The sequence below is a fragment of the Haliotis rufescens genome, unplaced genomic scaffold (assembly GCF_023055435.1).
Source record: "Haliotis rufescens isolate VD_foot unplaced genomic scaffold, xgHalRufe1.0.p SCAF_18, whole genome shotgun sequence".
Taxonomy (NCBI): domain Eukaryota; kingdom Metazoa; phylum Mollusca; class Gastropoda; order Lepetellida; family Haliotidae; genus Haliotis; species Haliotis rufescens.
Window position 1 is genome coordinate 9,295,268 of NW_025963868.1, and position 14,199 is coordinate 9,309,466.

A 14,199-nucleotide genomic window follows, 5' to 3' on the forward strand; every position below is an offset into this window, starting at 1 on the left:
CACGCAGTTGGGATACGATGACTTGCTTCAACCACGTCAGCGAGCCTGACCACCCAAACCCGTCAGTCGCTTCTTAGGACAAGCATAGTCGCCTTTAAGGCAAACATGGGTTGTGAGAGATAAAGAGAGAGACTTCAAACATATTTGTTGTAACTGTCATTAGCCGCAAATGTTTGACCTACTAGTAGAAAAAGGTCAAGTTGTTATCGTGACCAGATTTGAAGAGCAGTCAACAGCAGCGAGTGGAGATTTCCAGAATGGTTTCGTACCGGAACTTGAGTTATCTGCCCTTGTTGAGTACATGGACATGGCAGGCGGGTTCGTTCTGGAAATTTCTGGATGGAACAGTTTTTAATAGCCGACTGTACCTATATAAAGAGCAACAAGCGAACGATTCGAGTCTTTTTGGGACCTGACTTTTTTCTTTTTTCTAATCTATTTGGCAAGTGCTGTTTGGATACCTATTTGGAAACATCGAATTCGTGAGTGCACTGACATTAATTCTAGGGCCTGTTACTTATTACTGATGCCACTTATTTGCTCTATTGTATTGCCTTTTTGTGCCTTTAACCATCTGGCTGCCACCTAAAAATAGCCTGTTTACTATCGCTGTGCCGAGTTTATTTGCGAGTGACGTTCTGGAAACTGAACACCTTCGTCTAAAAACGACGTAACGTAACAACGATAAAACCCACAATTTTCAAATTTCACACTATAAAAGTACAACCATTTCCCTAACTGTCTATGTAAATATTGTAAAGCATTAACGTGATTACCAGTAGTTTATAGCTCGGCAAACGTATTGAATATGCGATTTTTTTAAAAATGTCCATGGCGGCTGTTTTGTTGACATTGCGCACTGGATACTTTGTGCGTCTTGTCAGGTTGTAAATCTCCACCAGTGTAAAAACCAAAAACATCATGCGAAAGCCCGTTTGTTTCCCGATAACCGTGTTGAAAATGAAACATCTCCGTGGAAAATCGTCCGCGAAATCGTCGATTACGAATTTGTTCAAATATGTGTGACGCAATTTTGTCCGTAAATTAGTGAAATTGTAACGTTATCGTTTGCATATCATGTCGGAAAATGCATATTAATGAAAAACTATTTATAAGTTAGGAATAAAATCTTATCCCTAAAATCTGTGGTTTATTACCTACATGCTGATATAAATTGTAATGTGTAACTTTAACTATGAAATTTAAAATTACGTGCTTTTAACACTGTATGTTTGAATAGAATATAATCCTTATTCCTTGGGGCGGTCGGGTAGCCTAGTGGTTAAAACGCTCTCTCGCTCGTCACACCGAAGACCTGGGTTCGATGCCCGACATGGGTACAATGTGTGAAGCCCATTTCTGGTGTCCTCCCACTGTGATGTTGCTGGAATATTGCTAAAATCAGCATAAAACCATACTCAATAACTCATTATTCCTTGATCGTGTGTGGTCATGCACTGATTTCAAAACTAGTTCTGTGTGTACCGTGTGGGTTAAACTCTGCGTTTCAATTTTGAATTCACATTGTAACACTGTAAATAATAATGCATGGCACACCAGTGGTAGTCTTGGTGCGATGACACGCAGTCCAAAAATGCCCCGTTCCACACAGCCGTCTTGGCGCTACAACGGTCGGAACTCATTCTCAGGACGCTTTGTGAGACGGGACCCGGTTTATACAGTGAAAGCAACCGGTCATCATTACAGTCTGTTCTTCCCACAAGACCCGTGAAGATCCGGGGTAGAATAGGTCTTCAGGGACCCATGCTTGTCGTAAGAGGGGACTGACGGGATCGGGTGGTCAGGCTCGCTGACTTGGTTGATGCATGTCATAGTATCCCAGTTGCGTGGATCATGATGTCAATTACTGGATTGTCTGGTCCAGACTCGATTATTTACAGACCGCCGTCATATAGCTGGAATGTTGCTCAGTGCGGCGTTAAATCACAAACAATTAAACAAACATATGATATTGAAAATACACAAGGATGTTTCCTCTATATGATAATGTGCAGTGTGACGTCAGTGGCGTAAATATAAAAACATATTTGTATTATAATAGTTGTGGGGTAGTGGGGTTGATGTTCCCACACCAGGCAACAAACAAACAAAACAAGTTGGGATTGCCGGTTAGAATTGGTTAGAATTGGTTCCAAGTACCGTATTCGACATAATAAGCGCCCAGGGCGCTCTCAAAATTAGAAATAGGGGGCTCTTATTAGAATATTTTGGTGAAAAACAACAATGTTGAAAGATCGTAAATTTCGTGGTTTATGTTGACAGCCTGAAATGTTTACATACGACAGATACATTTTTTTCACGAATTTAATGTCCCATAATTAAGGGTGCATATAACACACGTATTACATTAATTAAGGTGATACACTGATCAATCGAAAGGGGTGCTAATTGGGATTGTTAACTAGCCAATTGTTTAGCAAATATCGCCGTGGGCGCTTATAAGAGCGGGGCGCTAATTAAGTCGAATACGGTAACTTATGTTTGTCCAAACGATGCGACTAAATGAATCTGGCGTCAGGCGCGAAAACTTGTTTCATTGTCCAGATGGCGTGGTTCGTTGCTTATAATATCAATCACTGGTTTGTCTACACTCGATTATTTAGAGGCTGGTGGAATGGTGATGAGTACAGCGTAAACAACAAACACAACAAAATGTCTTTAAACAAGTATCGGGTAGCAGGTCCATATTCATAATCTGTTGTACTATAACGGTAACGCTATTTTCCGTATCAAACTTTAATGATGCATTAACGTGTCATTAAACCTTCATTAACTAATGCATCATTAAATCCAGTTGTACTAATGTTTTAATGACGTCGTGGTGTCATTAGCGCGTCATTAAATTAATAAAGGTTCTTGGGCATCATTAGCGTGTCATTAAAAACAAATATGGCCGCGAACATATTGTTTGAACGCTTAGGACGCACAAGGAAAGACCGTGTTTTCAGAAAACGAACTCAACACCTCGAATCCATGAGCGATGAAGAAGTAAACGCACGCTACCGTTTTGGGAAGGCAAGCATCAGATATATCTGCGATCTTGTGAGAGATGAATTACAGCCCAAATCTTCAAGATATCAAGTATCTTTAGCAATGAGTCTATCACATTAATTTTATTGAATATGGTTTACATAAATTTCGTCGAAATCATGTATTAACTGATCGGCTTATCTCATAAACTCATCGTTATTGACAGCTACATACGTAAAGAGCACCCAGCAATCTACCGAAGTGATACGTGTTTGGTTACTTGTATGTAGTATAAAGTAGAAGATGGATAACAATTTATTAGAATTGACATTGTTAGTTATCTCCCGTTCGTTCAACTGAAGCTATACAATATACAACACAACACTGTGTAGCACACTATCAAACTAATTGTATTTTTTTAATGAACTCTTAGTAACATTTCAAACATGAGGATGTCGTTTTCATTCATGGTGCATCAAGCTATCCAACTCCAATCGGAGCTTCTTGTTCATGAGCTCAAAGTAAATGGTTTGCTGAATGACTTTCTTTTTCTGCTCAAGCAAAACCTCATACTGCAGTCTGGTGATGTCATCCTGTTTGATCTTTCTCTTGGTGACACGATTTGATTTTCCCCCAGTCTGGACCAAAGGCCTGAAAAAATACATTGTTTTTGGATCATGCGAGTCTCCGTGTGTATATACAGTGAATGTTACGCTATATACGCGTGTGTTAAAGGCCAAAATTAGTATGAGTGTTTCAATCTAAGGGATGGGCGAGTAGAGAAAAGGACTTGGCACTACATGTTTGTTAGCATTGCTGCAAGAAGTAAGATTCCAGTATTAATTAACAGGACATACTCTTCGATGGTACTAATGTCGTCATGTAATGCAGATGCGTCGACAGACAGTTCTCCTTCTGGGTAGATCTGTGTGCTGGAACAACTGGGCACAGACGCTTCCTGAGTAGGGACATCGCAAACATTTTCTTCTAAAGCCCGTGCTAACAGGTGTAAAGTCGAAGGAGAGCCAATTACATCGGCGACTTCCGTACCTGCACACACATAAAGTTTTTTGCACACTTATTGAACATCAGTTAATAATATAATTAATATTTTTACACTGTTAAAACGGGAGAGGTACGGCACCAGGGTTATTATCATTTGTTTTATTACCAAAGGAAATGATATATTAGAATTGTATGATATTTTTGTGTGATGACACGGCCTATTTTATGTCTGCAGCCACCTTCAGAAAAATGACTGCTATAATGTGAAATACTTTTTCAACCAATTTTCGTTGTCATAAGAAAATTCTCTCATGAAAAGTATAAATGCTTCAGATAAAATTTGCATTTAGAGACGAAGAATGTCAAGATTTGAACTTAACATCGAAAGACACAACATGAACTTCTTGGTTTGGAATAGGGGTAATGAGAGTTGCCCCCCCCCCCCCCCCCCCCCCTTCTCTTTCCACAATGGCTGCCTGTCGGAGAACGGATGAGAAATACCATTACAAATGTAAATATGCACTGTGTATTTTATCACATGCGGCAATTTAATTGAAAGTGTTGTCAAACAGGTTGGTTAAATGTTCTTTTTTCATTTCCTTTTGATTAATGATCATCAAATCATGTGCAATACCCGATTCCCCATAGCCTTGTTCAACGTGTATGAACAGCTGATTAGGCTACTAGTTCGTTGTATCATGTAAAGTACTTTTTTAACACTTACAACAGTTTGTGTATCAATATTTTATTGAATGCAGGCGACATACCCATTTGCATCACTAGATCGTCCGATTCGATGCCCGTGAGTCCAGTGAAACTGGGACACTCCTTGTAAATGTCGACTATCTTTTCACTCGTCGTGGAAAGTGGGGCAATACAGGGCCCTCCCCCGGTCTTCCTCATGTCCAGCTGTCTGTTACTGAATTCCCTTTTGGCCGTCTGGTGCACGTTCGTCCATTTTGTTTTTATTTCTTTTGTTGTACGCTGACAAACACCGAGAGCGTTAACTTTGGAAGTTATCTCTGCCCAAATAGCCTTCTTTCTTTCGTGGGTGACGGTGCTACACAACTTACTGTTAAGTATGGAGATGTGTTTCTCCACCAACTCGGCAATAAGCTGAATTTCGGAGCTGTCGAAATTCTTGTTTCTATTCCTAGGTTTAGGTGGATACGATGCCATTTTGACAGACGACCGGAAGTAACGCGTACGTGTTTACGTCAAGGAATTGTGGGAAATATTTAGGGGAAACACCGAATTTAATGACAGGTTAATGAAGACACTTACATTAAGGCATCATTAGATAATGATATGCTAATAAACGTTTGATACAACCGATTTTAATGATGCCATTAACTAATGGTGCATTAAGCATTTAATGTATCATTAGGGTTTAATGTAGCCATTAGTTAATGAGGCTTTGATACAACCGACGAAGGAGGGCTTCTGCAAATGATAATGCCCTGAAAAAGAGCGTTACCGTTATTATAGCTAAAATGGATGGAATTTGTTATCAAATAAAAAGAAACAACATCGGTTTTGAAACATTTACTGCAATCAGCACGAATGTCACTGACCACATTTTACAAATATGGAAACGCCATAGAACAAACCAGATGACGTCACTATAATACGTGACGTCATTTTCTATACCTTATGACGTCACCTAACAACGGGTTTGATAATGGCCCGTCGTCAAGCAATATGAGGGCATTATCAAGTTACAATGGCCCGCTCATTTCTGATAACATGCGGGCGATTTAATGATAATTCTATCCATTTTAGCATAATAAACGTTAACTGCTGGGCAAAAGAAAGTATACACCTTTGTTTGACAGTGGCCCAAAATGAAATAAGCAAGAAATGGTTATTCGATTGTGATGCATTGTACGGGTATTATTGTTACGTTTTGGCCCTGAAGTTTGAAGTATGTCGGCGACTGTTCTCAGTCTAGTAAAATTTGATAACGTTTGTAATTTTTTGGTCTCATCCACTTTTCAAGTATAAACTTTCTTTTGCCCGGTAGTGTATATAAAAATACCTGAGAAATCTTCAAGTCGAACCAGTGGATCAAACCCCATCTTGTACAGATCAGACACTTCAACGCTGTGGCCATGCGACTTCAACACGTCAACGGCCGTCGCCAGGAGGGCGCCATTGAACGATTCAGGTTTGGGATGGGCGTACACAATTAACACATTCTTCCCTCCGGTTGATGATGTACTTTAGCAGCCATTCTGGGGAAAGATGGGAAGGGTTTGACAACGACAATATGGTAAGGCAAGTGGAGTATATTTCAATGTTCCACCATTACATCGAAACGCCGAGAATGCTCCTATGATGAGTGAGTTGGGTTTAATGACGTTTGGGACAGTATTTCAGTGATATCACGGCGTGTCATCTTGATGTGATGAGAAAGCTCGAAGAGATGGTTTGTTTTGTTTGTTTGTTGTTTACGCCGCGCTCATCAACATTCCAGCTATATGGCGGCGGTCTGTAAATAATCGAGTCTGGACGAGACAATCCAGTGATTGATATCATGAGCATCGATGCACGCAACATGCATCAAACCAAGTCAGCGAGCCTCGCCACCCGATCCCGTTAGTCGCCTTTTACGACAAGCCTGGGTTGCTGAAGACAAGTAAATGAACAAGTTTTTTTATAAACGATATAACAAATAATGAACAATGTAGTCCAGCTTTCAACTAATAAAAGTAAACGTTCGGAAATCGCTAATTTCCAATTGTCTTGAAGTCAGCAGTAAAAACTGAAACAGTTGTCAAGGCTCTATGCTTTACACATCCATTATAAACCTGTAAAATCATATTGTCAAGGAACTATGTTTCAGTTTTCAATATAACGTTAACGTTCAAGCCCTTTTCTGCAGGTAACAAAAAATTTCACAATGTCAACTTATTTGTGACGTCATGCATACGCTACGTCACCAAAGTGAATATGATGTACCTATCCCGCTATTTTCATCACCGCTCGCTGTCAGTGCTACAAGTCAGTCGCCACACCCTCGGCTCGCCATTGGTCTTGTCACAGCACGGTTTCATTCGTCACAACTCGCCCCTTTCCTTAACCTGATTCGGCTTGTCCCGGAATAATAGGAGTTGGTCACGAATGGAGGCATTCGTGACTACAAAAAAAACCAACTCGTGTTATTCCGGGACAAGCGGAATAGCGACTCGTGCCCTATCATGGCAATTTTTGCGACCGGGTTCCGTCTTAGCGCAAACGGGCATACCTAAAACAATTGTCAACTCGTTGTGTAATGGTTCACATATATTTCCCCTATATATTATATATTTCAGATGCAATTTAAAGCACATCGGGACATGCGGAATTATACAATATGATTGAGCACCTTAACTGTGTCCTGGGTATATTTTTAGATGCAAGATACATGTAAAATCAAAAATTATTTCTGAGGGATTCTTTGACGATGAAACTTGAAATTATACGCGCATTCTGATTGGTTTGTCGCATTTTCGCACATAACATTCATCGATAGGGGGACGAGTCTTCTTGCAGAATACGGAAAGGGGCGAGTGGTGACGAATGGAATGGAGGGGCACGAGTCGCTATTCGGCTTGTCCCGGAATAAAACGAGTTGGGCACGAATGAGCACGGTTTGTCTCGGCCTTTGATTGACATGCAAAAGGGTCGACCACCTCGAGGCTCCGCCTGCTGTAACTAGACCAATGTCTCGTCTACGCGTATGCTGACTTTAACGTAAACATCCTTTATTACGAATAACCACTATGTATTTAGCTCTCCATGGCTCATTAAATACATTGTGGTTATGCCTAATACAGGATATGTACTGTCCAAGGGCGTACGTTTCGGCCCTCGGATGGTAGCTCAGGGTGATGACGGAAGACAAAACTCAGGGGTGAAGTTTAGACGACAGCAGCCATGTTTATTGATGCAGGTTGAAATGAGTTGAAAGGGTACATGTTAATAAGAACGTGACAGAACGCACACCGTGACCGAGTGGCCAATGTTCCCGGGTGGGAGAACCGTTCTGTCACTTACCTTCTGGCTGTCTCCCTGACTGACCATGTCAGTCGGGTTTTGTAGAGGGAGGAATTACGTAACGTGTGGCAAGGTCATTGCCCCACGTGTATATATATGTTACAGGAAACAAGTATAATCAGTGATTAAGTCTAATAACTGGAAATTTCAGTGATTATGTCTAATAACTGATTCACTCGGTGGTTATGTCTAATTACAGAAATCTTCAGTAATTAGACATAATCACTGAAATGAACCAAGGGATTTTATACTTGTTTACTGAAAGCATATCCCTGGCTTTTATAATAACTTGTGAGAAGGCTTCATAATCCTGTCCTAAGCCAATCTCCTGTAAACAACAGAATCATGTGTTGTAACAACATTTGAGAAGGCTTCGCTAGTTGTCCATAGAAATCCCTCTCATCCAAAACTTAATAAACCAAAATATCACCCCCCAAAACCAGGCTCTAGCTCGTAAACACCCCTTACTTACTCCAATATCCCAAAGAATAACAAACTACCTAAATGAACACCAAATTAAAAATCTTAAACAAAACTGCAAACAATCATATATCTTCACCCCTAAACTTAAAATACCCAAAATATACACAACACTAGCTAGCCAAAAAATGGCATAACCTCAGTACTGAAGTGTGGTGACGTTGACAAGTTGATGAAACGACGCCAGTCATCAGAGGAAGATCCACTGTAGCAGCACAACTTAACAGCATCATGCAGAACAGAAAAAGAGCCAGAGAAGAACAAGAAGAACAAGCCCAGCGCATGGTGAAACGCAGCAAACGTGTTTTTGGGCCTGTAAGTGTTGGAGACAATGTAACTGTTCCTATCCCCCATGTCAACAGAGGAAGAGGTGATCCACGTACCATAATTGGTGTAGTTGCTAGTTGTCCATAGAAATCAAAACATATGTTACAGGAAAAGTATATGTTTTATAAAAGCATGTCACACATTTTCCAATGACAGACGTAGAATATATTTAACCTTATGCGATAGGGTTGTCAACTTGCTCCTCTTTAATAATTTGGCGTGTATACGTTACAGGAAACAAGTATAATCATTGATTAAGTCTAATAACTGGAAATTTCAGTGATTATTTTAATAACTGATTCACTCGGTGGTTATGTCTAATTACTGAACCAAACCAAACTGTATAATGCTGACGATTTCAATACCGATTGAACACTCTCTTTGCGTCAAGCGGTTCAACTTGACTCAGTCTGTGGTGGTCAAGGCTTTGTAAGGTGTAATTGTGTTGGAACTAAACGGTGTCAGACCAATCGCTGCAAATGTTTTAAGGCCAAGATGCAATGTAATTCTAGATGTCATTCAAGTCTTTCATGTGCAAACAAACATTCCTGAGTGTCCATCTGACTGCTATTTGTCATACCATTCACGTCATACCATTTTATGAAATAAAAGATTGAACTGTTTAAGCTTATTTCTGTGATTTTTGTGTAAGGTATCTGGTTACAGGAGGTTGTATTTACTTTGATAGCTAATCTAATTTCAAAACTAGCACACATTATAAAAACAAGGCAGGAATATGCTTTCAGTAAACAAGTATAAAATCCCTTGGTTCATTTCAGTGATTATGTCTAATTACTGAAGATTTCAGTAATTAGACATAACCACCGAGTGAATCAGTTATTAGACATAATCAGGGGCGGTCGGGTAGCCTAGTGGTTAAAGCGTTCACTCGTCACGCCGAAGACCCGGGTTCGATTCCCGACATGGGTACAATGTGTGAAGCCCATTTCTGGTGTCCCCCGCCGTGATATTGCTGGAATATTGCTAAAAGCGGCGTTAAACCATACTCACTCACTCACTATTAGACATAATCACTGAAATTTTCAGTCATTAGACTTAATCACTGATTATACTTGTTTCCTGTAACATATATATACGTAAGATCCGGCGACGTTATGAGTAGTCCATGCGCCAGACCCCTGATGTTTATGTTTGACTACTAAATGGAGGGACAAATTTCCATTGTGGTTTTCAGATAGCCTGATGTCCATACTACATGAAATCACATGATGGACATCCCACATGTCCAGCTAAATGTCATTTGGGCCGCCATTTTCAAGATGGCCGCCATTTTTTTTTCCAATTTGCTCCAAATTTCAGAAATAAGCATGAAAAACAGAATTTACAATTCCTAGACAGCTTTTGTGTAATGAAATGTGTCAGGCACTAAATTCCACACATTTTGATATACAACTTGTATGGTTTTGTGTAATAAATATTTCTCTGTTATCAAATTATATTGTTAAATCTATATATATATTTATTTTTCATTATGCAAAGACATTAAGAATTGTTAACTTCAGTGTTATGACTTTACATAGCATTAACATTTTGCGATTGATAACAGCTGTGTGTTGTATTTGTAATAATAAGTGATCACAGAAATTACAATGTGTCTTGCACTGCAAAGCCGGTTTTCCTCACTCAAAATGTTCTCAAAACTTACACACAAATTTCCGAGTGCTAACCCCATGTTTGAGAAATCTCTGCATTTCAGTTTAATACAAAAACAATTACATTTTGCAGATATTACCATAGTTAAAATAAACATAATCTATTTAAAACCCTGCAAGAAAAAAAAAACAATATTTTCTTTCATATGAAGTTTAATTACTCACAATGACACCTAAAATTGTGCAACAAAAAATATAATTCCCCAATTTCATCTGAAACTACTGTCTGTTGTCAGTTAATGGATAAATACCATGCATCTGTGGTTATATAAAATTGATGCAATGACTGGTCCTTTCCACTGACACCAACAAGCATGTAGTTGACAGTTCACTTGGTGGATGATTTTCGTGAGTATATTTGATTTTAAAGCAAGATAAAGTTAAAACAACAACACACAGACAACTATGCTACTGTCAAGATTGAACATGTCAATACAAAACCTGTCTAACATGAGCTGTCTGCTATCTGGACAAGAAAGAGTAGCGGCGAAAAATTGAGCCTTCTGATTAACTACTACCTATCTACACTGTGGGGAAAAGGGAAGGTCCACCCCCCCCCACCCCCACCCCCTGCTGTTGTTTTCGACCAGGCAATGTATTCAAAAGCTACAGAAAACGTATGGAAAAACCCTGACAAGTTTAAAGGCATTGTATTGATGATTGGAAACGTTTACACAATTTGCAATTTCATGTCAGCAATTGGAAAAACGTTTGGTGATGCAGGACTTCGTGACCTTGCAGTAGAATCCGGAGTCATTGGAGAAGGATCTATCAGTAAGGTACAGGAGGGAAAACTGTATAATCGAGCAGTCTGTTTGCACAAGCTGGTATATGAAGCCCTGATGAGGCTAGCATGGAATGGATTTGTGGAATGGCTTGAGATCCATCATCCTGAAAGCCTAGCAAAGCTGAGTGATGCGAAAATCCAAATAGGCAAGCTCCATCAAACCATTTGTCATAAATCACATGATGATGTATCGAGGGATGAATCATACAAGGAAATTTCTGAAATGTTCAACAGTCACCAAAATATCTTGCGCCATGAAAGAGGTCAACTCTCAGCCTTTTGGATGACTTACATTGACATGGTGGATATTCTGCTTGGCCTACTTCGTGCTGATGGAGAAGGAGACTGGCATCTTCATCTTCCTTGCTTCAGAAATGTCATACCTTGGTGCTTTGCAATGAACAAAACCAACTATGCACGGTTTCTTCCTGTGTACTTTGCTCAGATGACTCGGTTAAAGGAGACAAGTCCATGGATGTATGAGCACTTTCGCAACAAGGGTTTCTCTGTCAACTGAAGAAAATGAATCCCTTTGGCAGGATTGCAGTTGATCAGACCACAGAAGAAACGGTAAACAAAGACACCCAAACTGCTGGTGGACACGAGGGTTCAGGCTCAAGCCAGGGACCATGTCACGCTACTATCTCACTGCTGAACACAGAGCGGCTGCATTGAGACAACTAGGTGAATAAATTTCAGTGCAGTCACCTTCCCTTAGCCATTCAGACCCGGACAGGCCACGCATTCCACTGCAAACACGAAAACGTCGTTTTTTTCCGTATATGGTCATTGGACGGAAAAACGACTAAAAATTCATTAAAATTGATTAATTGGTCAGCGTCTAGAAAGTGTCCAGAAAAGGGTCGAGTTTTTCAAGCGTAAAATGGACGGAAAAACGATGCTTTTTGCTCCGCCTTGTACAACTGTTAACGGCCAATCAGATGGCCCTGGTCCCCCGACGCACGTGATATCCAAGGCTTCCTTTCGGAAGCTTTAGGTTTCGTATTTCTGGCATGCCTTGCTCTAGTATCTCTCGCGCGCAGTGCAGCGAGATTTGCTAAGCTAGTTTTAGGATATGTTACATGTTAATGGAATTCAGACACGCACCAAGAAGTCAAACCAAACAATGTTACTAAGTTTATTGTGGTAACGGCTATGTACAGTTACCCCTATCGGATAATGGGTTGTGTTTCATTTGGTTATAACAATAACTATGTTTTTAATGTGAAGTTTACAAGATATACGACTTGGACGCGAGGTCGGTCTCATGACGTTCTTCACGTGACTGTATTCTTGAAAAGGCGTAAACACTGACTACTTCCACATTCCTGGGGAAAACCCTTGGAATTCCCTGGTACGAATTCATACAGAAGCGTGGTTGCAAGCCCATTTAAGGATACCCTCGCTACAACCCATCCCAGAGAGAAAAAAACACGAAAAAAAATCCAAACTGTCGCAGTGACAATTTACAGAAATCTATGAATTTACCTTAGTATCTATTTGACACATCTTCACAATCACCTTTCAATGATCGGCCAATTGATCAGTGATGCCAAAGGCTTGAAATAGCCACAGGTTAATTAACAACTTCGAAAATATCTCAAGGCACCATGCGTGATCTGTTATTTTATGTGTTTAAATTACGATTTGGGGCGTTAATAAAATACACTGACGCAAGTATATTCTATTCAAATCAATTGCCTAATTGAACATGCTTTCTTTTACATATTACATAACATCACTGCACAAAATATGAACAGTTGCAGTAACACTATACGGTAATCGCATTAAACATCATTTTCAACTGTACAGTATATCAGTATTTCAGTTATATCATGGTGTATCAGACTGATGTGGGATAAAAATCCGAAGTGGTTCAGGTCATCCCATGGGTGTTCGGGAAAAGGTGAGCGTATCCTGCCACACAAGTGGCACCCGTCACAAACACATGCAAGAACAAGTCAATTGTTCACCTGAACAAAGCACGGAAACACACAATGATGCCCGTCCTCAGTTTTACCGAGCATGTAAATTATTTTGTCCGTCAAAAACATGGACGAGTATAAACAATATGTTCATTCACGTAATACATGTCATACATTTGACAAAATGTATTGACTCGGAGCATTATTGTTAATCACAGCGTATGCAGTTGAACTCATCACCCATCCCATTATTGATAACCCTTCTTGAAGATCTATGAAATCAGAAGCTGCAACACTCTATCTTTTAACTGGCATGTCAGACTTCTATTTCATTACTCAGTTTTATTTGCACGGATTACTATGGAAGGGACATTGTCTCGTTGTCGCATTGTCGCATTGACGCCTTTACAAAAACAAGCAAAACGTGTCAAAATTAACAAAAGCGCGACAATTGGCCATTTGTCGCATTGTGGCGTGTTCGCATTGTCGCTCTTTGATAATCCTTTTCTTTATTTTACAAAAGGGCGACGATGCCGTAACGCGACATTTTCAAGGTCAAAATATGTCTCGCTGTCGCATTGTCGCCCCATCACAAATGTGTATAAAAGGCGTAAAGTTCAGTTATTGTTACAGTTAGGAAGTTCAACCTGATAAATGTACGTCTTGAAATGAAAACACACACAGCAAAAAAAAATGCAGTTTCCGGTATCCGGATACCTGCCGGATACCACCGGACACTTACCCAAAACGCGTCCGGGTATCCGGTGGCAGATACCTTGCCGGATACCAGATCCGTGGTATCCGGCATGGACACCTCACCGGAAAGTGTGTCACCTGGAATCCGGGTATCCGCCACCGGATACCTCACCGGATACCTCAATCTGGGTGTCCAGGGATCCGGCACCGGATACCTCAATCTGAGTTTCAAAAAACTTGTCACAATTTGGGGGGTGCATTTGGTTCAATTAAGTGT

General features: G+C 40.2%; 1 protein-coding gene across 5 annotated transcripts in view; it reads right to left on the reverse strand.

Annotated features, from left to right (window-relative positions):
• Positions 1-14,199, reverse strand: part of LOC124129585 (ribosyldihydronicotinamide dehydrogenase [quinone]-like) — a 45,670-nt gene that overhangs the window by 4,093 nt on the left and 27,378 nt on the right. For 3 of the 5 annotated variants that reach the window (XM_048398185.1, XM_048398186.1, XM_048398184.1), the window contains exon 2: positions 6,035-6,230. In XM_048398185.1, coding sequence (XP_048254142.1) covers positions 6,035-6,074 — 40 coding nt within the window. In that variant the 5' untranslated portion in view covers positions 6,075-6,230. Of the gene's footprint in view, positions 1-2,685; positions 3,643-3,848; positions 4,042-4,763; positions 5,455-6,034; positions 6,231-14,199 lie in introns of those variants that run through there. The other 2 variants (XM_048398187.1, XM_046493029.2) reach the window with 2 other exon arrangements.